This window comes from Phytophthora cinnamomi (assembly GCF_018691715.1).
Source record: "Phytophthora cinnamomi strain GKB4 chromosome Unknown Contig24, whole genome shotgun sequence".
NCBI classification, from domain to species: Eukaryota; Oomycota; class Peronosporomycetes; order Peronosporales; family Peronosporaceae; genus Phytophthora; species Phytophthora cinnamomi.
In genome coordinates this window covers 232,348-257,589 of record NW_027150957.1, presented here as the reverse complement: position 1 = coordinate 257,589, position 25,242 = coordinate 232,348, and the positions used below count along the sequence as shown (strand labels likewise).

At 53.4% G+C, this 25,242-nt stretch overlaps 7 protein-coding genes across 7 annotated transcripts; 4 read left to right on the top strand and 3 right to left on the bottom strand.

The window, feature by feature from the left end:
- Nucleotides 1–1,758: 1,758 nt before the first annotated feature.
- Nucleotides 1,759–2,709, bottom strand: IUM83_15230 (tetrahydrofolate dehydrogenase; the record flags this gene model as incomplete). Its single annotated transcript, XM_067940032.1, has 1 exon — nucleotides 1,759–2,709. One exon carries the CDS (start codon nucleotides 2,707–2,709, stop codon nucleotides 1,759–1,761), a length of 951 nt encoding a protein of 316 aa, XP_067794554.1.
- A 3,682-nt stretch (nucleotides 2,710–6,391) lies between these two features.
- On the top strand, nucleotides 6,392–6,685 carry IUM83_15229 (Methylenetetrahydrofolate dehydrogenase; the record flags this gene model as incomplete). Its single annotated transcript, XM_067940031.1, has 2 exons — nucleotides 6,392–6,523; nucleotides 6,614–6,685. 2 exons carry the CDS (start codon nucleotides 6,392–6,394, stop codon nucleotides 6,683–6,685), a joined length of 204 nt encoding a protein of 67 aa, XP_067794468.1.
- Nucleotides 6,686–7,097: 412 nt separating this feature from the next.
- On the top strand, nucleotides 7,098–7,511 carry IUM83_15228 (60S ribosomal protein L30; the record flags this gene model as incomplete). The annotated part of the gene is made up of 2 exons (XM_067940030.1): nucleotides 7,098–7,118; nucleotides 7,206–7,511. The coding sequence occupies 2 exons, from the start codon at nucleotides 7,098–7,100 to the stop codon at nucleotides 7,509–7,511; spliced, it is 327 nt and encodes a 108-aa protein (XP_067794467.1).
- Nucleotides 7,512–15,629: 8,118 nt separating this feature from the next.
- IUM83_15227 (WRKY transcription factor 19) lies at nucleotides 15,630–16,361 on the bottom strand (the record flags this gene model as incomplete). The annotated part of the gene is made up of 1 exon (XM_067940029.1): nucleotides 15,630–16,361. The coding sequence occupies one exon, from the start codon at nucleotides 16,359–16,361 to the stop codon at nucleotides 15,630–15,632; it is 732 nt and encodes a 243-aa protein (XP_067794472.1).
- A 2,050-nt stretch (nucleotides 16,362–18,411) lies between these two features.
- On the top strand, nucleotides 18,412–21,173 carry IUM83_15226 (uncharacterized protein; the record flags this gene model as incomplete). Its single annotated transcript, XM_067940028.1, has 7 exons — nucleotides 18,412–18,766; nucleotides 18,845–18,945; nucleotides 19,031–19,514; nucleotides 19,863–20,149; nucleotides 20,210–20,515; nucleotides 20,586–20,863; nucleotides 20,939–21,173. 7 exons carry the CDS (start codon nucleotides 18,412–18,414, stop codon nucleotides 21,171–21,173), a joined length of 2,046 nt encoding a protein of 681 aa, XP_067794471.1.
- Nucleotides 21,174–21,309: 136 nt separating this feature from the next.
- IUM83_15225 (Translation initiation factor eIF-2B subunit alpha) lies at nucleotides 21,310–22,489 on the bottom strand (the record flags this gene model as incomplete). The annotated part of the gene is made up of 4 exons (XM_067940027.1): nucleotides 21,310–21,615; nucleotides 21,681–21,825; nucleotides 21,893–22,002; nucleotides 22,085–22,489. 4 exons carry the CDS (start codon nucleotides 22,487–22,489, stop codon nucleotides 21,310–21,312), a joined length of 966 nt encoding a protein of 321 aa, XP_067794470.1.
- Nucleotides 22,490–22,880: 391 nt separating this feature from the next.
- IUM83_15224 (uncharacterized protein) lies at nucleotides 22,881–23,267 on the top strand (the record flags this gene model as incomplete). The annotated part of the gene is made up of 1 exon (XM_067940026.1): nucleotides 22,881–23,267. One exon carries the CDS (start codon nucleotides 22,881–22,883, stop codon nucleotides 23,265–23,267), a length of 387 nt encoding a protein of 128 aa, XP_067794469.1.
- Nucleotides 23,268–25,242: the final 1,975 nt, after the last annotated feature.

The window sequence follows — 25,242 nt, the reverse complement described above, 5'->3', positions numbered from 1 at the left end:
TATTGCGCACTCGTTGGCGTGGTGTAAAACGTGTTCCCAGTGATCATGGACGAATATAAAACAGTAGGGGAGTTGGCGGTTAAGGTCAAGGAGGCAAAGAAGAACACCTTGATGTGGTCGGACGAGTAAGCCTTAGCGCGGTTGAAACGGCAGCAGAGTGGGTTGTCAAGTATTTGACGTTGGTGAAACGAGCTCGTGGACAAGCGAAGTCAATAAGTTTGAGCACTATCAAACACTGCTTTAACAAAATCAGGGGTGCATACATTGAAGATTTCCTAATGGTGCTAACGCGCGAGCAGTACATTCTTCTGGCAGCTTCTGTTAAAGCTGTCTCCCAAGTTATACGTTCAATGGGGACGTCAAGTGGTCAAACGTCCGGGATTCTTCCCTCTGCTAGCTAACTCCGTGCGTAGACGACGACGAAGGAATGAATGTCCAAGTTCCTTACGCATTGCTGCGCAGGATTGGATCTTTACGTGACCAGCTAAGCGACCAACACGAAAGCAAGTTCGCGGGGTCTATTATGTACAATATTCAAGCATGGCGGTTGTGGAGAATGTTCGGTGCTTGCTCTTATGCTGTGAGGACCAACGTTTTGCTAGCACCCCGGTCACTCTAGGAAAATTGCTACCTGATGCGGTGATGAACGGAGAAATGCACAACATCAAGATAAAACTTGTTTCGTCGAGAATTTCTCGAACTTCGAGCGCGTTTGATGCTTCGACACCTCAGCACATTCCAGAGAAGAATAACGACACACACAATCGACTGTACGTCCAGTGGCTGCATTGTCGTGAGTAGTGATAACAAAGCTGGGGTCGACATTTCTTTTGTTCTTGAGGATGCTGCAAACCCCGGCAAAGTGGTTGTATTTGTTGACCATAGATAAAGACGCGTTAGTGATTTTCAACCAAGCCAAAGCTGAGGCCTATCTTAGCAAGATGACCACTTTCCCGTCGTTTCCTAAAATTCGTAGCTCGCATTTGGTGCGAGGAGCTATGCCCTGCGTTGACAAGTCAGATTTGCGCGGTTCGTTGTGCCTCCCCATTGCTTCCTGATGAGCCGAGATGACACAGAGAGATTCCACGGCACATTGTCATATCACCCGGCCTGTTCACCTGCATCCCACTGAGCTCGGCGTCCAAAACCGCGCTAAAAACAATACTGGAAGGCGACACGTTTGTAATCAATGCAGTCGCTGACGAGATCGTGGAGAAAAAGTTGCGGTTTCGTAGCGCCGACGAACTGGTTGGATATTTTCTTTGAATGCAAGAAGGTAAAAGTTACGGTCGATGCCCAGTTTGCTCGATTTTCGTCATCAGGTCAGCTCGAGTTGATGAGCAGAGTCTCTCGTTACACGACCACTAATCCGCCGTTCTGTTGAGCACTGTATTTCGCTAAACTGATAAGTTCGGCGCGCCCAAGGGTTCGTAGCATGCTGGAGTATGGAATTGATAGCATCCAGAAGGAGGTTTACACGTTTAAACCGTTCCAGTTTTGAGGAAGTATTATATACTCGCTTGATGCCAGAACAGCACGAGGGGGAGTAGAGTAACGTTTTCGCGTTCACGATACCGAGCTCAATACTGCGTGTTTCCAGCACCAACACGCAGTATTTGTTGGGGGGCAATCAACAGAATGCTCATTCACGACAACAAAGATCGGGTCATAACGAATGGAAATGCATTTTAACGCAAAGCGCTTCGCAGCGGCAGGCAAGTCGCTCTACATGTAGCTCGCCCGCCGCGCCTGGCGCGCTCACTGCCAGACCTTCTTGGGCTTCCAGTGGAAGTTCTCGTACAGACGCAGGAGGTTGCGCTCGAGCATGGCCACCGTGACCTTGCCCACGAGCGGCACATACTGCACGCCCTTGATCTTGAGCAGCTCGGCCTCGTCCACGTTCTTGAAGGACGCCACATTGATGACCACCGTGTTCTCGCTCACCCACTCGAGCGGCAGCTTGTAGCTCTTGACGGGCACGCCCGTGATGATGACGCGCGACTTCTTGCAAGCCGTCTCCTGGGTCTCCTCGCTCGGGATGAGCTTGCCGCGGCGGAAGAGGTAGAGCGAGTCGATGTCGGCGCTGTACACGTCGGCGCCGTCGTTGGCGAGCATAGCGGCCAGCGGGCGGCCGACGATATCGCTGCGGTTGATGACCGTGATGTTGACGCCCGCGAGGTGGTCGCCGTCGGGCTTGCACTTGTCGTACACGCCGATGTGCTCTAGGATCTTGACGATGGCCAGCGGCGTGCAGGGCAGCACGCACTTCTGCGTCTGCTCGTCGTCCACGTAGCGGATGTTGCGGTAGAGGTTGCCGCGGTAGAACTGGCACAGGCCCTCCACGTCCTTCTTGATGCTGATGCTGTCGCGCAGGAAGTCGTCCATGGTGCCGCCGAAGAAGCTCGGGAAGGCGCCGAAGCACGGGTAGTACACCAGGATGCCGTGCACCTCCGGGTCGTGGTTGGCCTGCTCCAGCGCCGCCAGCAGCTCGTCCTTGGGCACCTCGCGCAGCTCGTAGCGGATGCCGTCGCGCGCGCAGGCCTTGCCCGTCCACTCGGCGTACTTCTTGGCGGCCGGGTCGCCGTGCGCCAGCAGCCCCACGAGCTTGGGGCCCTGGCCGCCCATCTCCTGCTCGATGTACTGGCGCACGGCCAGGCTGAAGGGCTCGGCGATGGTGGACGCGTTGAGCTTGGCGCCGGCGTCGGTCATGGCGGATGCAGGTGCAGGCGCAGGTGCTGTGTTTGTGCGGCTGACGTCCGTTTGGTGGATGGCTTCAAGGCGGATGCGTGCCAGCCAGCGGTAACGGATGTGCCGGTAAACTGGTACAGAAGTACCGACGATACCGGTTCGAGCGCCACAGCTGGTTGAAGCAGAAGAAGCGATGGCTGGCAGCAAGAACGAGCACCTCGACGAGTTTGGATACTGGGGGTGCGCGATGTAAGAGGGGACGGAGGGTATATAAATTAAAGGAGAGATGTGTATGGGGATTCAGCATAAAACACGCCAGCGCGATCAGCCCTATACGTTGTCACGAGGACAACACACGCGCTGCTTGACTCAAATGCATTTGGTTGCGGGGAGATTTTCACGTCGTAGTGTCTTGCAGTTTACAGTACATCCAGCGGGTCAATTTACGGGGGGCATAACCCGCATAGATTCGCCGTACAGCTATGCGGTCTTGGCAGGCGAATTCGCAGTGAGCACCTTGCTGTTGCTTGGCCTGGCATCCTCGGCCCATTCCTACAGTTGGATTGATACGAACACGCATGTAGTGTTAGCCATGAAACGGTGCCTAGAAGACGTGCGCTAAGCGGAACTGCCATACCGGAACGATTGGGCCCAGATCGGCTTGGTAGCTGACGACGCTGTGCACGGCGGGGATCATGTGGTCGAAGAGGAACACGAGCGCGCCCGTGAACTGGCCCAGCACGGCGTCGCCGAGTTCCATAGGTGTGTGTGGCTTGTACAGCATGTTTTTGGAATGGGTTGCTGCCGCTCGTCTATTGTCTTTGACGGTTCTTGTCGTGGTCTTGGCAAATTGGGAAGTGAGACCCGCCTTGGTGAGCTCCGCATCGCCGAGCCATCTTTGTGAATTTGCATACGTCGACGCTGGCACGCCCCTGTATGGCACTGGCATTGGAAGCCCCTGGATCGTGGTGCCTTCTTTTGCGCGGCGTGCCCCGCGGGTCTTTAGCGCCGGGTGTAGTGATGCAACGACATAGAAGCAGCGAACGTCAACTTCAGCTTGGGCGGGCCAATCGGCGCGCGCGGCAGGTTTTTCGCCAATGAGTGGGTGATCCGTTGCACGATATCAGCCAATGGGAGCTCTACCAAGTTCTGCACCGCGCAGAGCGAAATATCAGCTTTTGCGAAAAATACTTGCGCTCAGTATGCACAGGTGGGCTTCAACGAGTCACCATGACCCCTCGATCGCGCCGTTTCGTGTGCATTTTCGACTCGAGCGGTGCCTGCGGTTCACCGTGACCGTCACGAGACTGCAGACCAACCAGCAAACACATTTGCGGGTTATGTCCGAAACCTGCCAGCGTGCTGCAGTTTGCAACCCACAGCGAGGGTACATGTAGGATAGGTCTTCGACGGGCAAAACTTGCGACAAAAGGCGGCGCCTTCTCCTTCAAGCGCGATCAGCGCGGGCGTTTGCCAACAAAATTCACGTGGTGGTGACGCGGGCGGCAACTTGTTTGCATCTCGGTGTGGCTCGCCGCTCGAAGAGCGCGAGTGACGTCGGCGAAAGGGCAGTGATCCAATGTGACGAGCGCGCGGAGTCGGGGCAAGTCGGTCTGCTTCGTGTCCGCTGCGTCTATGCGGGCGTCAAGCTCACAAAGACAGCAAGCCTGGCTCGCCCGAGGGTCCGACTCGCACCTCGGCCACTACCACCACGAGGTGGGTTTTTTAGTTGGCCTCGCTTGCACTTTTGGTTTTTCCAGGTGAGATAGGATACACAGTAAATGCATTAAAATACTACGCGCGCCCGTGATATTCAGGATGGATTTGTTCGAGCTGCTGTTCGTTTGCAATTTTGCTTCCTGGGGGAACAGTTTTGTCCTTTTAAGTTGAAGTCGTACTTCTGGAGTTCTTGCCTGTGCACCCCGCGACCTGCACGAGGACTCGACTTATCGCTGCCGGTGATGGCCTGGTTTGAGCATTTTCATCATCATCGCGCCAGATTGCCAAGCTGCACTGCCTCGCATGGCTCCCTACCGGCCTGATAGGTGGTGTAGCATGGAACGCTGTCCCCAGGCAATCTACACAATGACAGCGTGGCGTTGCAGCCGGACAAGTCTACAGGACCACTGCTACCTGCTTGCTGTTCGGTGCTAGCAGGCTTGAAGGTGGACCATCGTGTACAGTACAACAAAAGCTGAAGTTGGTTCAAGGCTTGAGTTGACATCTAGCTGGTCGCGCCTACTGTGCGTCCGTACGGAGAGCCTACAAACGCACTCACTCCTATGGCTAGCTACAATGGAGGTCGATTCGGCCTAGGGAAACCTGGGGTTGTCCTGTCCCTGCCCACCGCCCGACTCGCCCTGCATCGATTTTCAAGGTGGACACCTGCGGGGTTGCGAGCGAACAATGCAATGTCACCGCACTGATCGCTCGAAGGCTCACACCGTCTGAAAGAGCAACATGCCTCCGACAGCGCGAGCGCGTCGAGTACTCGCTGCACGCGCAAAACAGTACGGTAGTAAACATTCCGTTCCCCATGACAACCGGCGGTGGCAAACGGGGATCGTGTTTCTCCCCTTTTGTTTCGTCAACACTTTTCACCCAGGCAGCAAAATTGCAAACGAACAGCAGCTCGAACAAATCCATCCTGAATATCACGGGCGCGCGTAGTATTTTAATGCATTTACTGTGTATCCTATCTCACCTGGAAAAACCAAAAGTGCAAGCGAGGCCAACTAAAAAACCCACCTCGTGGTGGTAGTGGCCGAGGTGCGAGTCGGACCCTCGGGCGAGCCAGGCTTGCTGTCTTTGTGAGCTTGACGCCCGCATAGACGCAGCGGACACGAAGCAGACCGACTTGCCCCGACTCCGCGCGCTCGTCACATTGGATCACTGCCCTTTCGCCGACGTCACTCGCGCTCTTCGAGCGGCGAGCCACACCGAGATGCAAACAAGTTGCCGCCCGCGTCACCACCACGTGAATTTTGTTGGCAAACGCCCGCGCTGATCGCGCTTGAAGGAGAAGGCGCCGCCTTTTGTCGCAAGTTTTGCCCGTCGAAGACCTATCCTACATGTACCCTCGCTGTGGGTTGCAAACTGCAGCACGCTGGCAGGTTTCGGACATAACCCGCAAATGTGTTTGCTGGTTGGTCTGCAGTCTCGTGACGGTCACGGTGAACCGCAGGCACCGCTCGAGTCGAAAATGCACACGAAACGGCGCGATCGAGGGGTCATGGTGACTCGTTGAAGCCCACCTGTGCATACTGAGCGCAAGTATTTTTCGCAAAGCTGATATTTCGCTCTGCGCGGTGCAGAACTTGGTAGAGCTCCCATTGGCTGATATCGTGCAACGGATCACCCACTCATTGGCGAAAAACCTGCCGCGCGCGCCGATTGGCCCGCCCAAGCTGAAGTTGACGTTCGCTGCTTCTATGTCGTTGCATCACTACACCCGGCGCTAAAGACCCGCGGGGCACGCCGCGCAAAAGAAGGCACCACGATCCAGGGGCTTCCAATGCCAGTGCCATACAGGGGCGTGCCAGCGTCGACGTATGCAAATTCACAAAGATGGCTCGGCGATGCGGAGCTCACCAAGGCGGGTCTCACTTCCCAATTTGCCAAGACCACGACAAGAACCGTCAAAGACAATAGACGAGCGGCAGCAACCCATTCCAAAAACATGCTGTACAAGCCACACACACCTATGGAACTCGGCGACGCCGTGCTGGGCCAGTTCACGGGCGCGCTCGTGTTCCTCTTCGACCACATGATCCCCGCCGTGCACAGCGTCGTCAGCTGGGAGACGGATGATATTGACCTCGGCCCGATCATTCCGGTAGGGTCTCGTATTGTGAGGTGTTCTTCAGATAGGCATGACATTGTTGGCATGGCATTGCTGATGAGGATGATTGTTTTCTATTGTTAGGAATGGGGTGGAGAGTCACGTCCGAGTAGCAAGAAGGTGCTTGCCACGACGCCTCCTGCGCTGACAGCCTAGTTCACCTCAGTTCCGGGCAGGATCCACTCGTTGGTCTGACCATTGAGCACAATTGTAAACTACGAAACCCTACGAGGGCCTATGTTTCGCGAGCGTCGAAATACCCTGCACACGAGTCAAAACCGAAGCGAGAAAGCCAACCAGATGCTGCTTCCACACACCTTTAATTTATAAACAAGTATCTTTTTCTTGCCCACATTCACATAGCAGCTGAGTACTTCGTCGGTGTAGCCATGTCAACTTCAAAACTGAAGTATCAGATCCTCTCTCCTTATTGGCCAACATTCGTCGGCATTATTTTAGCCAATCATCCTTCATCACCACGGTCTCAGCACTGGTGGTCGGCCGTGGTGCTCATTCTGTGGAGCGTCCAGCAGCTGAGAAGCAGCGGTTTAATCACCTCAAGTTCAAGATGGTTGCCTCGAAGAAGTCGGTACGGCGATTGCAATGCTGTGACTATAACATATTCATCAATTTACAATGCTAATTAGGCCATCATTGCCTTCATTCCGAGCAGAAGAAGTCCGCGGACAGCATCAACTCGCGCCTGCAGCTGGTGATGCGCTCCGGAAAGGTGGCTCTGGGCTACAAGCAGACGCTGAAGCACCTGCGCAGCGGCAAGGCCAAGCTCATCATCCTGGCCAACAACACGCCGCCGCTCCGCAAGTCCGAGGTCGAGTACTACTCGATGCTGGCCAAGACGGGCGTGCACCACTTCACGGGCAACAACAACGACCTGGGCACGGCCTGCGGCAAGTACTTCCGTGTGTCGTGCATGTGCATCCTGGACGCCGGCGACTCGGACATTCTGCGCTCGGAGAACTGATTCCACGGGCTTCTTCCGCTGTTACGGGGACTGCTGGGTCCCCAGTAATATGAGCTGACAACTTCTGAGACTCCTATATGTCACTGTCCCTTTTTGCTGTTCGAATATTTTGTAGCGCTGCACTTACTGTTCACACAGGTCCGAGCTATCGTTCCACTTCGTCACCGTCCTGAAGGAATCGTACATAACACACAAGAAGGTATACACATGTCCACCTGCCTGCTAAGCTCATCTCATTAGCGACGCTGGGATGCTGCCTAGGGTCTTGTCCTCCACCCAACGGAGCTTGAATATCAGCGGGGAACGTTTTATCTTCCTTGGTAATTCTCCCTTCGCAGACAACCCACGCTCAATCCAGTGAGCAGAGGATTCGCCCAGTTATGTATGGTAGAGAACTTTAAAATCGTTTACATAGCATGAAAAGACTTGACGAACAAGCCTTTAACGCCCTTCACAGTTCTCCAAAACGGCTCGCCAGCATCGATACTGTCACAAAGCTTCGTGGACAAATTAAAGCACTCGTTGAATTTCTAGTGAAAAGCATCAACAGTCGATTCTGTCTTGGCATTCTTTGTAGGCGACTCGGAGTCGTGAAGTGCAACCTTCAAGTCGGATCGAACTCGCTTTGTCACTGTATTTGATGCTTCTACTTCAATACCCTTGCACGCAGAGTCGACGTCGTCCGATAGACTTGAGCGTAAAGGGATTTCGATAATCTACCAGGGAATCGTTTTTCAAGTCCATCCAGTATCTCACAAAGTGGTTTTGACCGTATCGGCTGGCACCAAAATGAGAGTGCAATCCCCTTGCTAGCGCACTCATCCTCAAAACTTGCCATTAAGGCTCTTCGACTGAGGAGTACTGGTTGAAGGAGCTGAGAAGGTTCAGAGCGTGCTGCTACGTCGTGTATTGCAGTTAATGCCTTAGCATTTGGAGGGTTCAGACCCAGCCGGGCGTTGGATGATTTTTACTACACGTGAACAGTCTCGCCACGAGCACATCAGCCTCTGAAAAAGTGGCGACTAACTTCTTGTCGACTTCTTCCTCCGCAAATCGACTGCAAAGCATTCGCAAGCTCTAGCCAAACGGATCGTAACCCTAGCTCGCGCCCGCTGCACAGCCTCTTTCTCCACGTTTACTACATCGTGACATGGATTTTCACCGTGTTGTCGATCCAGTGAAGTGTGTGTGCTGAAGCTCCGTTGCGGCTAACCCCCCCCCCCAAAAAAAAAAAAAAAAAAAGAAAGACTTCTTTGGATTTTCTCCATAGGAGTTGGCTGGAGGAATAGTCTGAGGTTCCCCTTCGTCTCCAAATAAAAATGTTGACTGAAGTACACACTGCAATTAAACCTCTGAGCTATCCACTTCGATGGGTTTCACCTTGTCTGGACTGATGGTATTCAATAGATCTGTGTCAGTCTCGAGAGGCGGAGTTCGTCGTATGAACTCTGCCGATGTTGTGTCCAAGCAAACCTTAGGAAACCGTGTTAATTGGTCCCTGTTCAACACTCACATCCCGCAGCATTCCATCTTCGTCAGCAGTCGGCATCTCAAATTCATCTTCTGTCTTCGTGTCATCATCGCTGGTAGTTTACATCCAAACTGTAAGAACACATCTATAATCTGCCAGGAAAATAGATAGCTTTACCTAGCGGTCTGCAGGCATTTCCTCGCTAACCCCAGGAGCTCTGACACTGCACCCTAAAGACAGAACTGGGCTTGCTTTACACCATCCACCAAATCATAAACCTCGACAATAACTCATTTGCCCTGGACAATTCAACCCACTTGATTTTTCGATTCGTTTGGCATGAAGCTGCACGACCTGAGTGGCTACAGCCAGCTGCTGCTTAGAAAATAGTCCCATGAGAATAAATGGCCCCATTTGGGTGGAAGCTCCATTCTAGGAATAACTGAGTCTTATCATGTAGGTGTTGGATTTCGGCAAATTGTATAATGCTCCACTGCGCCAACTCCGTCGCGACAACCGCTCGCTTGGATACAGCGACGACGATTCTGGAAGGGAAAGGGGCGCCCGGAATCTTGACTGCTAAAACACTGCAAGGCATTTTGCAAACTGCTCTGCGCCATGATGAAGAATCGTGTGATCAAGTAGTAAGTCCGTACGGAAGAATGCCAAAACTAGTTCGGAAGGCTCAATACAGATATCAGTCAAATGAATCTACCCTTCTCCAAGCCGGCCTTCGATTCAAGCAAGATACTGTTGTCAGGCGCAAGCGGTGCAGAAAGCTGGACCCGATCCCAGCAGAAGTTGTTCGGTTCCAAAGTAATTCTAATCCGACTGTACCACCGCCAGGGAATCAAACGAGCGGTGAGCTTTTTCACAAACTCCTAGACGAGCAGCAGCTCGGCCAGTTGCGTTCGGGATTACAACAGACGAACACGCAGCTTCAGCGGGACGCAGACCGGTTAAAATACCAAATCCAGTGGATTCACGGCCACTTTCCAGTCTTACAGCTCGCGAGTGCGAAATGCTCTCTCCCTCTACGGCAGCAGCTCTTCAAGAATGCAGCTTTGCACGTCGGCATTAACTTTATGCTGCGTAAGGCATTAATGTTCTGGTACGGCAAACTACTTGATGCCCAACGTAAGGACCGGCTGCAACTGAGTGCCTCGCGTCGACTGATCGCAATGTTTGAGAAAGTGTCCATCGATCGTGTTACTGGGAGGTTTAACTACTGGCGATGGTGGGTTATGGAGTGCCAACAAGACGAAAAAGTGGCTGCAGTTATCACCATCCAGCGCTTTGCTCGTTTTCTCCGTACTCGCCGCGAAGAACGAGAGTCCGCCGTAAAGCAACAGGCGTTGATAAAAGCTCTTGAATTGCTGTCACGCACTGCTACAATTATTCAAAGAGCATACCGTCGTCATCGTCGAGCGATTCAGCGACGTCGTTGTGAAGCTGCGGCAAGAACAATTCAGCGGATTCAGTTACGGCGTACAGCACACAATGGGTTCGTTAAACGACAAAACGCAGCAAAGGTACTGCAGCAAACTTATCGCTCATTTCACAAGAAGCGATCTCGCTGGCGTGCACAAGCAATTACTGATCTTTTCGATCAAAGCCGTGAGCGACAAGCGCGTCGGATCCAAAGCGCTTGGGTTTCATATAAAACATGGCGAGACTACGAGTTGCCCCTCGACGTGGTGCGAAGCTTAGTCGATCAAGTCGAGTTTATCGGTGCTGTGCTATTGATCCAGCATCACCTACGAGGAATCCAGTCTCGCCTTCACGTAAGGAAAACGAATCAAAGTGCTGCACGAATCCAGAATTGCTGGCGAGCTACCAACCGCCATGTAGCTGCAAGAGCAGAAAGAAAAACGATGGTTTTGAGGCGTAACTTGGCAGCGTCCTGTTTACAGCGTACCTTCAGACGAACGATAGAAGAACGGAAAGTCCGCAGTGTGGTTCGAGAATCGACGCGACCGTTGTATTTGCGTGCTCGCCATCTCGAAGAAAGTTTTCGCGACAAGTTTCGTTTACTGATCGCCAAGAGCGCTATCGTCGTGATTCAAGCAACTTGGAGGCGGCATGCTACCTATCAAAAGGACAGGCAGCGCAGACTTGTAGCGGCAACAGCTATCCAGAAGTTTCTACGACGCGGGGTTATTACGTCGAAATGGCACACAATTGGATTTGGAGCTCCTCGTCGTCGTCGCGACACCGCAGCTCAAACAATTCAACATTGGATACGTCGTCTTCACAGCCGTCAAACTCTTTCCGCACCTCGTAGGACGTCGGTAATATACGTCCTAGAACAAATTTCGGCTGCTGCAACCATCCGGAGATGGTATCGACATTGCTGTCGCGATAGTTGGCGATTCCTGTCTCGACTGCTAACTAAAGAACTTCCCCGGTGCAACAGAGCTGCAAACATGATTGCGCGATGCTGGAGAGGTTATTCTGCGAGGAAACAAGATCACAAGCGACGTGCTAGTACCTTAGCTGAGCTCATCGAGCGGCAACGCCGAACAGAAGTGGAGAACCGTGCTGCACGGCCTATCCAGCGCATGTTCCAACGCATGATTGACCAGCGCGACGGGAAACGATTGCTTCACAGATACAGAATCTTACTGCGTGCGGATCTCAAACGAAGAGAACAACGCGTTGTCGTGCACAAGTTTCTGGAAGAGAAATCGCAGCAACGCAATAAGAAAAAAAAGACCAAAGCTGCAACTGTCAGTGCCCGACAACTATCTGTGAAAAATTCAATGAGCTCCCCGCAGGTTCTCAGTTTAGACAGCAACACGACGGAGGCTAGCGCGTTCTCGCTTGATGCCGGCTCCAGCTCCACTATTGGAGAACTCACCCAGATTTCAACGTCATCTCACAACGATGGCCCTATGCAGTACTGGAGCGAGGAATACCAGCGAGCGTATCTTTATGATCCTGTGACTGGAGTCTCGACGTGGCTGTGAACATCATACTGCGCTGAGTTATTACCGAATAACAGGTAATATTTTTGAACCCAAAAATCGTTAAAAGCTCGATTATCATCATGTTAGAAGCGTCGCTGGGTCATACGGTATTACCAGGAATCACTAATACCTGGTATAACCTCGGCTGTGAACTCTCAAGTCGCGAATCGAGCAAACTGGACATCAACCGTAACTTTTACCCCCTTCGTTTCCAGAAAACGTCGAACCAGGTCGTCGGCACTACGAAAAACCAGCTTGTTCTTCTTCATCTCGCCTGCTACTTCATCAACCGCTTTCGGTCCACCATCTAGTATCGTTTGAAGCGCTGTTTTTGACGTCGAAATCGACTTGACTAGAACCATTGGCGAGCACGCTGGATGGTACGCCAATGTCCCATGGAATCTCTTGGTCTCGTCCCAGCTCACGAGGACGCACTCTCGAGGCACGTCGAATAATTTGACTTAGCCACGCAATTCATAACCCCACGCACCAAATGCGTACATCGATCTTGAAGAAACGTAGGAAGAGCAGACATCCGGCTCAGATAAAGCTCAACGTCACTTGGATGAAATTTACCGTAGTATCGCCGTCTCTCATCAAGGAAGACAACCACTTTTCCAGGTGCTGCAACATCTTCAAGCGCGAAGAAGATGTCGACCCCAACCCCGTTATCTCCATTCATGAAAATGCAGCCACTTGATATCCGCCCGTTTCCTTTTAGCAAAAGGCGTTGAGGGGTTGACGTACTGAACTTTGAGCAGATTCGGACAACGCTTGTAGGGACACGATTCACAGAGATGTCTTCCATTTCTTCATTCATCCATGCCCCAGCTAGCAGGTTTCCCGACTTGACCGTTGTGTGACCAGGCACCAGCAACGCATTGATTCTCACAGCATAAAATCTGGTGCCGAACATCTCCCATAACTGATGCGCTCGAAACACAAATCCCGTGTCTACTGTACGCTCCATTCGGTGCAGAGATTCCACGAACAGTTTTCTGCTGTGGCCATTAGCTGATCATCCAGCTGTCCAACTCGCCGCAAAAACGCCTAAGGAACCCGGACATTCATTCCTCCACCACTACGGATGGCGCCAGCGAGCATAAGGAAGAGTCCCAGAGCTTTGACCACGTAAAGCCTGCATCGAACGCGGCACTCGGGGAACTCGGTTGGCCAGGTACAGCACATGCTGCCAAACAAGTGCACTGTTCAGGTGACAACATCTCTAAATATTTCTCGACGTCTACTCTACAAATATCTTTATAACACCGCAGGATTGTGTCTAAACTCACGAATGTTGCGTCACCTCGAGCTGTTTTCATCGACGTCAAGTAACCAATAACCCACCGTGGAATACCACCGAGAGTGAGCAAGTTTTTCGCAGATAACATATTCCAGCATCTCGGCATAATCTGGATTGGACCTCACAACACAATCCATTGCCAGGGGGGTCATCGGGAGCCGAAAGCTGAAGAAATTGCATTCACCTGAAAAATGCTCCAATCCGTACCGGCAAACATGGACAGCACAACTAGACGTGTCGGCGACCGTGAACACAGGAAAGATCCTGCAGCCTCATGAGTTCATTCACGAGTGGCACAGCAGAGTTTGTACGCGGAGCTTGGGTTTGGTCAATCGCTTGATACTCATCAATACCAAGAAAGAAATATTGTGGAGTGTCTTGATGACGTACAATTCCACGGAGCTTGAGCTCAAGGCTTCGATGGCTTGCAAATACGTCAGCTGACGTGGGAGTCGCCACCGAAACCACTCGACAAATGAACGCGCACAGTTATTATCCAGGAAAAATCGATACAACAAGCGCCACGAGAATGAAGCTTCAATCGGTATAAAAGTCTCCGCTGGGTGGGGGTCAAACTCTCCGTAGTACAAACTCGAAATACACTGCTCGTCCAACTTCATGTAATCTTGCAGAATTGTTTTACTTTCTTCCAAAATGCGCGTTTTACCCATACCCGAAATCCCACAACAATCAGAAATCTCGATGCAATCCGTGGTTTCCGGTCCTATCGATGATTGTCTTGAAACACGTTGCTGCCGTTTTCATGGCTTCTTCTCGCACAGTCAAGGGGAATTGTAAACTTTCGTCATCCAGAATGCAAGTGCTCGACAGGATAGTGTCTTGGTTGATCACTTCACTTTCCAGGAAAGCCGACAAGAGTAGTCGAAGTAACACCCACTTCGGGACACAAGAGTAGATGGACTTTATACCACATTGATGTTTTACCAATCCAATTCGAAGCCAAAAGTTCGGTGGCTCGATAGCTACGAACCAGTGTTTCACACAGCAAGTGTATTGCCTCAAACGCAGGTTGGATGCAAAGTAGACTAAAGCACGAAAGGGAGAATTTTTTGTTTGTTTGTCTAGCCACAAAACTTCTAACTGTATTCGGATAAATCCTAACACTACCAACCTTCCAACCTGCAAATTTGTTTTAAAATTGTCGGCTTTAATGGCAGCGTCGATACTCTCACCATTCAAGCATTCGATTGCCCGGTGGCGCACGCTAGGCGTCGTGCGGTCAAGACCCGGGCCGTGGCCGGCTACGACCTGATTGCCTTTGTCATGCTAACACCACAGCGCAACCGCGATGCTGGGTCTGACTGAGGCATGGATAGCTAAAATATACGCAATATGTATCACAGTGGCGGGCAGTCTTTGCTGAATCTATTATAACTCCTTACGTACCTACGTAGGTGAGTTCAGCTCACATCGAGCCGCACTGGTCTGAGCTGTCGCTTTGGTTTACAACCGTGACTTCATACGCACCAAAACAGCGCCTGCACCTGCAACCAAAGGCCCAGAATCCGCAGAAAGCAAAAGCTTGGCCTTACACGACGACTGTCTTCGAGTTCGAGGCGTCAACAGCGGTGGAGTCTGTGGCGGTCGCGGTAAGCAGGGCGATAGGAAGCGGCCGCTTCCGTGCAGATTTGCCTTCAGTTTTGGGGGTCCACACAAGTTGAACCCCGAACCTCCGCGGCCGCATGTGATGAGGCATTCGTCGTCGACTGGCGGTGATGCGCGCTCGAAGCCCCGTGTGACCACGGTGGTGCCGGCGAGGCACGTGACCGACACCTGCTTCGTGTGATCTCCAGCATGGGGAGCGAGCTGGGGGGGAAAGCCTACACCATGTCATCTGCGTTTGTGTGTTGTGTGTCGTGCTTCTCTCTGTTTTCTGCTTGGTGCGCAATGCGCCGGCGTCACCGTCTCGGATTGAAGGGGGCATAGATGATACTAATGGTGCTTCGCGAACTTCAAGAAGTCAGCACGCTGCTTGGTGCGCAACTTGCGCCGCAAGGTCGACCATGCGCTTCCTGCGAATACGGGCGGCCGCCGACGCCAAGCGAATGTTGCGTGCGGTGGTCGCCTGTTGCCTGCTGCCTGCGTTCGTGTCGGTCGGCGAGGGCAAAGCGCTGCAAGGAGTTAAACAAGCGGAGAACTGCTGATCGATCACTGCCAGCAACTGACGCGTCCGTCGTGGCGCTTACGTCGACAAGAGATCGGAGGAGCTGGGGAAGGAAGGAAAGAACTGCAAAGCGAGAGCAATGGCTGAGCCTTGTTGTGTGTGTTTACCAATAAATACGTCAAAATGCCATGTACATGCGGCTGGCGTCTCCACCCAAAACTCGACGGATAAATATGCGTGGGGTCGACGCCTACTTCTTCATCTTGCCGCCGTGGCTCCAGCAGTAGCCGCCCGACTTGGGGCCCTTGTTGCAGCCCTCGAGCTTGCACAGGCGCTTGCCGCCGTGGCTCCAGCACACGCCGTTCTTGCGCGAGGCGTTGAGGCAGCCCTCCACGGTGCAGCGCTTGCCGCCGCCGTGGCTGATGCACAGCCCGAGGCTCACGGCGTGCTTGGTGCAGCCGGCCTCGGAGCAGCGCAGGCCGCCGCCGTGCGCGATGCAGAAGCCGCCGGCCTTGGCGCGCTTGTTGCACTCGGCCATGCCGCAGAGCTTGGCGTTGCTGGTGCGCTTGGCGCGGTCGGCCTTGCGGCTCTGCTGCTCCTGCAGCTGGCTCACGGCCGCGTCGGCCAGCAGGCTGTTGAGCTCCGTGTCGGGGGACTTGGCCTGCAGCTGCTTGTACAGGTCCATGCAGTGCTTCTGCACGGGGCTGAGGCTCTCGGGCTCTCGGTTGATCATGGCGCCGATGGAGGGCAGGCGGCTCAGGCCCTTCTCCTTCATGGGCGACACCTGTGCGCTGAGCACGTCGCTCATGCCCACGAGGCGCGGCGACCACTCGGTCGACGGAGTTGTAGATGCCGCGGTGGCGGTGGGGCTGGCCGTCATGGCGAACAGGCTGGGCAGACGCACGAGGCTGCTCTTGGCATTGGGCGAGGCCGGCTGCTTCCAGAGGCCCTGCAGGTCCATTGGCGCGAGGATGGTCTCCATGTGTGTGGCGGATGTGGTCGTGCTGGCCGATTGAGTTGTGGCGGGAGACTGCGGTGTATGTTGGCGGAGGGCCACGGCGTCTTCGAGCGCGGATTTTGAAGTGGGCGCTCCTCGGCGTCGACTGTCTCGCCGCGGTGCCAGAGACGCGGCACGGCGCGGCAAAGTTCAACCTTGCGCCTCGACCAAGCGGAAAGCAAACCGCCGGACTATCGGCAGAAAAGGGCTGGTTTGCAGCAAAGCGGCCGCCCCTCGCTCGCTGTCTCAACCTGGTGGGGCGCGCCTTGCCGGCATGCACTGACTGCGCGGACGCAGTGCCAGCTCGCAGCGCTTTAGGTTGGTCTAGGCAGCACGGTTGGCCATTTCCCCGATTCTTTCTGCCGGGACGCACGGCGGAATTTGTGGTGGTGGTCTCACGCATCGCGTCTCTATTTGCGCGATTCTTTTTTCTGCGTGGTGCAAATTGAAGTCGCTCGGGCTGCTAGTACACTGCAAGCGCTCAACAACGGCGGCGACGGCGGCATCCGTTGCTGGCGCCCAAACGCCCGTCGACTAGCCAGCTCCGCGGCGCTACTAGCAAAAGCAACGTTCCATCGATCGGTTTCAAGCTTGGTTGAAGCCGAGTCAGCGTCCTTGGCAAGCTCGCGCTATAATAACTCGCGCGCGATGCACCCAAACAGCCCGTATTACGCTGCCGCCGAAGTCTGGCGAAGCAACCGCAAAGAAGCAGCGAGTCTCTGCGACTTTGAAGTTCAATCGCGGGCTTCCAGGAAAATGGTCGTGGGCCGCACCGATCGCCGGCGGGAGCTGCTTGCTCGGCGCCGGCTCGCACGGGCCGTTCGCCGAGGCTCCGCCGCCGCCGCTCTGATGCGGGCGGGGCCACGCTCGTAGACGATAGCTTCAAGGTTAAAGTACCGCATGGCCTGTTTAGCGGCACGAATTAGCAAAATTCGGGCAAAGTTAGGCCGTAAAACTGTAGACGGTTCCTGCGTCGGCGCCAAAGACCTCGACGCCGCGCTAGTCACAGCTGCAAGTTGCAGTGCGACCAAGCAGGGCTGATAACAGCCGCAGCGCTCGAGTTCCGAGGGTGGCGCGGCGCTGCTTGGCCGCGTCGTTCGTCGAGCGGTGACGCGGGCGACGCGACGGGCAGCGACCGAGCCGGGCCCAGATGGTTTGATGTTCAATCTGCGCTCGTGGCCACACTTTCGGCGGTCAGCCATTGGTGCTTGGGGCCAATTCGTCAACAAAAGTCGGAGAGATGGGCGGCACGGACGCTGCGTTCGCAGAGCTGGGCAGGCAGCCTGCTCCTGCCAGCTTTGCGTTGCGCTCTGCACCTCGTCCGCTCTTCGGAAGCGCAATGGAGCGAGGTCTCCTCAAGGCGTCCAAATGGACGGTTGGCTGCGAAACGGCTTGCGTTTCACAGCTGCAGGTTTACTGCAAGGTGTCGTGACGCCCCTGCATGGTTCGATGGAATTCCGACGTGCGCGGGGAGTGGGCTCTTGCCCCGGTTGAAGTGTATGCGTTGGCAACATGTCAATGGTTGCGTTGTCCTCCCTCGCGAGTTGTCGACGCGTCGGAAGCGCAATAGCCAGCGACGACTCGCCCATCGTCGTGGGCCACGACTCGTGGTGACTCGTGGTTGGGGGCGAGCTTGTGCGTGTGCTGCCAGTTTCCTGCGACATATTCGCCGTCGGGGGTGCCATGGATGGATGGAGGCTACCGTGTAGTCGAGGCTGCTTCGTGCAGGCCGGTCGCGCGTCAAGGTAAATGTGAAACGAGTCCTGTCCTTCGGTGTCCACTTGGCTCGTCCGATGGCGGCAATACATGTACACATCAACGAGCTGCTGCACCATCCAACATCGCGTTAAACGGAGTGTCAGCCTGGGAATGAGTGGCGCAATAGCTCAGATGTTGACACAAACGCCACCCTGCTGGGAGGCATGGTCGCTTCTCACTTTGTCGAGCTCGGGCGAGCCACAAAGCTTGAAGCGTCGCAACAAATCGTACTTAGACGGAAGCGTATCTTTTCCAGCCATTTCCGCTTTTGACAAGCATGAGGCGTCGCAAGGACATCCGTGCCGCCATCCACGCGGTTCCTCCCGCCGATGCAGCGTCCCTTACTGCTGTCCACAAGCCCCACAGCAGTGCACTGCCGCCCCAATCCGCTCTGTCGACGGGCGACGTCTTGGCCATGACGCTGCTCGCGTCGGGGACTTTGCTCGGCTACGCGTTGACGCTGTACCCATCCGTCGCAGGGGGCGACAGCGGGGAGCTCGTGGCCGAGTCGTGCCACTTGGGGGTCTCCCACCCGCCCGGGTACCCGCTCTTCAACATGGCCGTGCATATCTTCACGAGGTTCCTGCCTTTCGGGGACACTCCGGCGTGGAGAGCCAACTTCTTCTCTGCTGGTGATAACTGCCTCGACTGTGCTGTCTCAGAGCAATTTGTCTGCTTTTGCTAATATTTGCTTTATATTGTTCTGGCAGTGTGTGATACAGTGGCGGCGGTGTTTATTTACTTGAGTTTGCTGCTCTGGATGACGCCGACGCCGTGGAGTGGACGGCGTGCAGCAGCCTTCACTGCAGCCGTGCGTTGAATACTACTTCAAGTTTCAATTTTCTGGGTAGAGTGATACACCTTACTAAGTCCATTTGAATGTTGCTATTTTTTAGGCGCTGTTTGCGTTTTCACCACTTATTTGGACGTACGCAGTGGGGGCGGAAGTGTTTGCGCTTAATAACGCGTTTGCGGCGTTGTTGGTGTACCTGTTGGTGCGATACACGCGCTACCAAGATCTGAAGTCGGCGGTGCTGGGGGCTTTCACGTGTGGGCTGGCGATGTGCAACCAGCACACGATTGTGCTGTTCGAGCTGCCGATCGTCGCGTGGGTGCTATGGAGCAGAAGACGCACGCTGTGGTGGAAAGAGTTCGCTCAGTTTACTGGAGCATTTGTGCTGGGGTTGGCGCCGTATGTGTACATGCCGATCACAGCGATATGGAATCCACAGCCTGGATCATGGGGGGATGTCACGACAGTTTCCGGTTTGATTCATCATATTCGTCGGGCAGACTACGGCACCTTCCGCCTCTACGCGAGCAATGAGGCCAATGAAGATCTGTGGACACGACTATATCTATATGGCGTCAACTTGTCGGGTAGAGAGATTCCCCTCCAACTCGCTTTTCCGATGGGCGTTATTGGCATACTGCAGACTCTAAGACCTAGCACTGGTATGAACCACCAACTCGGGTGGTTCGTCATCGCAATGTATACGTTTTACATGGTGGTCTTCCACTCGCTTGCAAACCTCCCGATCAGCGAAGGCCTTATCTATGGAGTCCAGATGCGGTTTTGGCAGCAGCCGAACGTTGTCGTATTCACGTGGTTTGGCATCGGTTTGGGATATATTACGAATTTATTCACGCAAGTGGTCGGCAGAAACTCGAAAGCAGCAAAATTTGCGATGTATGTGGTATGCCAAGTGGTTTGTTTTGCCTTGATAGGGACTCAAATCTGGCGGTGGCGCGAACTCTGCGACCAAAGCCAAGCATACTACATTCGAAACTACGCTCAGGCACTGCTAGATCCACTACCCCGGAATGCTATTCTCTTTGTGAATTTTGATTTGCAGTGGACTTCGCTGCGGTATCTGCAACGCTGCGAGCTGAGGCGCCCGGATGTCACGGTCCTCAACCTGTCCATGATGACCTACAAATGGTTTGCCACAAAGCACATCCACTACCGCAATCTGCAGTTTCCAGGATCCAGACTTGTTCCCTTCGGCTCAGTTGTAAGCGAGTTTGATGTAAATGCTGGAAGGTTTGTTTCTAACCTCTTTGTGATGGTGTAGAGCGATGGTTTCACGATGGCTCGACTTTTAGACACGAATATTGGCGATTCGGCTCTTAAGACGTCACCGAAGCGGCCTCGCATCTTTTTGGGCGGAAAGCTAAGCTACAATGACCAGGACTTCAACGAGAAGTACACGCTGGTGCCATTTGGACTACTCGACGAGTTCAAAGGGCTGTCAGTTCCTCCTCAACCGCTGGAGAAATGGTACTCGTCCCAGCAAAAGGTCAAGGCAATGATTCACGAGCGCCTACCAGTTCTGCCACCAGATGGTCAATACAACGATGAAACATGGGAGTGGACCATTGTAAGTGCATCGTGCTGTAGGCTATCGTGTATTAATGGTATCTCTAATGTTCATCGTCTCGATCGTCTAGGCCCGCGACCACGGCATGAAAGAGCTCAACTGGGCGACGTATCTGTTGGAGCGGACAATAGCAGAAGACGCTGGAAATCTGTCTCTGTTGAGCGAAGCCGCCAAGCCGATGGAAGCGTCCTACCAATTTGAGCCGCCTCAGTTTTGGAACCCATCCTCAAACCTGAAAAACTTGGGACTCGCTTACGCGCAAATGGTGAAGTCTAACCAGGAGTTTCCTGTCGCAAAGGATCCGTTCCTCAATGAGGTTGTGGGGAAGGGTGTGGCTGACTCGACAAGGTACTCATATCACTATGCATTTATGGCCTGGCAAATGATGAGGATGTAACAGCATGTTTGTTTTTCTCGGTGCAGATTCAAAGACCGTGCTTCAGCCAGGATGTTGGAAGTTTGGGATGCTTGGCTGCGAGTGCCAGAAGCTAAAGAGGACCCAGGATACGAGGCGATTGAAGGCGTTGTCCGGAAATTTGTTCCCTCTCCTGTCCAAGAAAAACTATCGGACGATAAGTCAAGAAAGAAAAGTCAGCGTCGCAAGAAGAAGCGAAGTGCCAAGACACGCTCTACTGCGAAGAAGAGCGCTGGGAAATAGGCTTCAGGTGAGTTTGCTTCCACCTAGTTTATGGGAGCCATCCTAAGCATGAATAAACTTTTGCTGCCTCAGTGCCTCCAACTTTACACGAAAACACAAGCGGGTGAGTGTGTGAACTGGATGCTATTGCCAATAGTTACTGGTAAAGCTTGATCAACTCGTCCGACACCGCAGACGGCGTCAGCACGCCCAGATCTGTGAACATCAGTGCGATGTATCCAGGCGGGGTGTAGTCGAAGAACGGGCTGGCAAATGTCACGTTCTTCATGGTCTCATCCGTGGGCTCGCCACCAGCGATATCTCCAGAGATCGCGGCCATTTGCTTCTGAGGGACATCGCGCTGCGTCAGCGGGTACAGTCGAGCGAACTTGTAGCTCTCCGCCGCCACATAGAACTGCTTCTTCAGCGCCTGCGCGATCACCGCAGTCGAGTACGTCCCGATCTAAAAAAAAGTTATCAGCTCTACAGTTCACACACAAAATTCCAAGCTAATATAAAAACCCGCACCGAGTTGACGATTCCGCCGTTTTCAACAACGCCCTCCGCTCCGACAATGACAATGTCAACCTGTTCCATGTAGTACGCGACCGCCGAGTCCAGAATGACCGTGGTCGGAATCCCCACCTTCGCCAGCTCCTCCGCCGTGCCAACACTGCGAACGAAAAAAAAAAACATCAGAAAAATAACTCCAAAATATAAGAGGAAAAAAAAACACCGACCCCGAGGCATTGCTCCTTCCCTCCGTCACAAAAACCGAAAAGTTTTTGGTCTTGGCGGCCTCGCGCAGCAGTGCGATCACGACGCGGGACTTTCCGTGCGTCAACACTTTCTGCAAATAACCATCAAAATAACCTCATATCAGAAAAAAATGGACCGAGCGCGTCCCCAGAGTTTCCGTAATCCATACGGACCATGCCGTCGCGGATGAAGTTGTGGCCCACGTCGCTGATGCGCTGGCGACTGGACAGCGACGTCTCGGCGAAGAGCTTGCCGCGGTCGATGAGCTGCGAGCGGCAGAGGTCGAAGTCGTCGAACTCGAGGAAGCAGCGCGTCACGTAGCGCAGGAACAGCTGGCAGCCGGCCGTGGTGGCGATCGAGTTGTGGAAGCGCGAGGCCTGCGCCTTGTCGTCCGCGGCCTGGAAGGCGCGCAGCTGCTGCGCCGCCTCCTGCAGCTCGCCCTCCATCTGCATCATGGTGCTGGCGCCGCTGCGGTGGATCACGCCCGTCAGCGCCTTGATCACCGCCACGGCCACGGCCACGTCCGGGTCCTCCAGGAACCGCAGGAAGTCGGCCACCACTTGCGGCTGCGCTGCCATCTTTATAGCACGACTGGGCCAGTCAATATGGATGCAGGGGACTTGGTGTGCGGCACGTAAGTTTCGAGTTTTATTTTCAAGGAACGGACAGTACCGTGGATGATGGAAGAGGTGCGAAACCGGATTTTGGGGGTTGATAGATGAAAAGTTGGCAGTAACTTACATCTAGTATGATGGAAACCTTTGCACACTGAGGGCAGTGGAGGTAGCGTCGGATCACCCACAGGAAGTTGGTGGCAATAAGGGTACATATCTTCTCAAGCTTTTGTCTATGGCAGGTGAATAAGTGGATGAGGCGACAAGTATGCGCGTCGTACCGGTCGGCTCGCCACACTCGCGTGCTCACTTTCCAATTCGCTTTGAGCTACTCAAGCCCGCTCCTCACTCCACCATGCAGAAGGCTTCGTTCCTCGCAGTTCTCGTCCTTGCTATCGCCAACTCCGCCGTCTTCGCTGCCGCCCAAGACACAACCCCGGCGACGCTCTTCCTGGCGTCGTCCCAGGACCTCGCGGAGAGCGCCATCTGCCTCGACGGCCACTCCACGTGCCACGGCCTGCGCAAGCTGGAGGAGGAGGACCAAGTCCTCAAAGCTCTCAACGAGACGTCGGGGGACAAGGAGATCGTGTGCTTCGGGCCCTGTTGCGCCCGGTGCTACGAATACCGCGCTCGCAGGCTTGAGGAGGTCGTCCACGAGCACCGCCGTCTCGAGTTGACGGGCGAGAGTCGAGTGTCGGACATCGCGTGCTTCAATCAGCCGTGGGGGTTGCAGTGCAGCTAAGCGCTAGACCGACTTCTTGGTCTCACTGATGCTCGCGCAGCGAGCCAAACCATCACTGATTGCAAGTTATCATCTACGTCGTATTGGGTTTGTGAGTAGTGTGAGGAGCCTAAATACAATCAAACGTTGTTCGTGAAATCGCTGATTGTTGTGGTGTTCAAAACAGGAGTGAAGTATTCTTTGCTTATATTACACTTCATGTATTGTGAAACTATAACCAGAAGACCCCCCAAAAACCACTAGGCTAAGCACCGTAAAATCTAAGCTTGATGTCAACAAGCTACTAGGTTCGAGGAAAATAAACGTAGCTACGGCCAATGTTTTCCGAATCACGCTTAGTTAAAGCAAACCTCCGAATATCAAAAAAGATCAAAACAAAAAGAGTTCAAAATTCACGGACGACATTAAAGTCCCGGGCAGTCAGCTTAACGCACTGCAGACCCCTAGGGGCAGGGATCCCGAAAAATAAATATGCAAAACAATATATTAATATTTTTCTATGAAGTAATCTATTTTATCAAAATAGTAGTTCTCGATCATATTTTATTTTGATATACGTCGAAAACTAATATCATATTTTGTGATTTCCTGGTAACCAACAGTTGTGGGCCACCGCTGAAAGCCAACCATTTCACCTATGTCTCCAGCTCCAAACGAGCTGCCTTTTTCCTATGTGCGCTCACTTTAGAACATGAGCTACTGCCCTCACGAAGCTCCAACCCCGCCATCTCCATCGCCATGCGTGTGCTTGCCTCCAACAGACCCACCCGGTCTTTCTCCAACAAGCAAGTCGCTCGGTTTTTCTTCTCGCCAGCCCTCGACGAGCAAGGAGAACCGACGGGCTACCAAATCTGCAAGTCTTGCGGAAAGCACCGCAAGCACACTCCTCGCTCGGGCTACACCAACTTGATTTCGCACGTCCGAGACAGCCACCCTAATTACGAGGACGCGATACGTGACGCAAGCGCTGCTGCCACTGGAACGCTCGTCCCATGGGTCAGCCAGAAGGTGACAAACCGATTTGGTTGGATGCGTTGAATTGTCATGTGCAATCTCCCGTTCGTTTTTTGTGAGTCTCACGAGACTCGCAGGTACGATCCCATTACTACATTCAAGTTTCCGTTTGTATCACTAACATTGTGACTACCGTGTTAACTGCAAGTTTACCAACTTACCGCCGATCTCTGTCGAGACACTCTATGGTGACATGAAAAACGTCGTGAAGGCCGTCGAGAAAACCATCGGTGAGGAGATGCCCAAGACTATTGGACTTATCATCGACGGGTGGACGCATGGAACCGAGCACTTCCTGGCGGTGTATGCATATTACGAGTCCTCGGATGGCCCTCGATTCCCGCTCCTCTCCATGGCCCCAATCATCGACGAACCCGACGACGCGCTCAATGCAGACTGTAGTGGGCCTACTTTGGCTCACTACTTTAGCTTACACGTCGCGCCACGTGTATGAGGAAGCGTAGGAGTTTATTAATAATTTGAATTAATTATACTTGAGTCCACAAGTATAATATAAATCAAATAAAACACCAAATAGCTAGTTTAAGGTAAAATGAGAACTGTATTGTTTGTAAATTGATCTTCCTCCTCAATCTGCTAAAAACGGTTTATCGTCTATGAAAAAGTTGACAGCAGCTGGCCCGCCAATATGCACGTCTCTATTTGGTAGATAGATGCTGCTTTCTACCAATAAGATCTTTGGGTAGCTCACTGTGGTGACCCACTTCAATGTATCCATTGGTATGCCTTACACCAATGTGAGGAAGTATCTAAAATCTTTAACAGATATTTATCTGTTAAACCATAAGTGACAAATGTCATGCACAAGTGACTGTTGTCACTTGTGTGTGTAACCCCGTTACACCATCCCCCCGTTAAGCTTAGACGTGTCGGTCTCGACAGGTCGATCAATATTGACTGCTTGTCAATTGTTTGTGCTGGGGGGGGGTTCCGTGCTCAT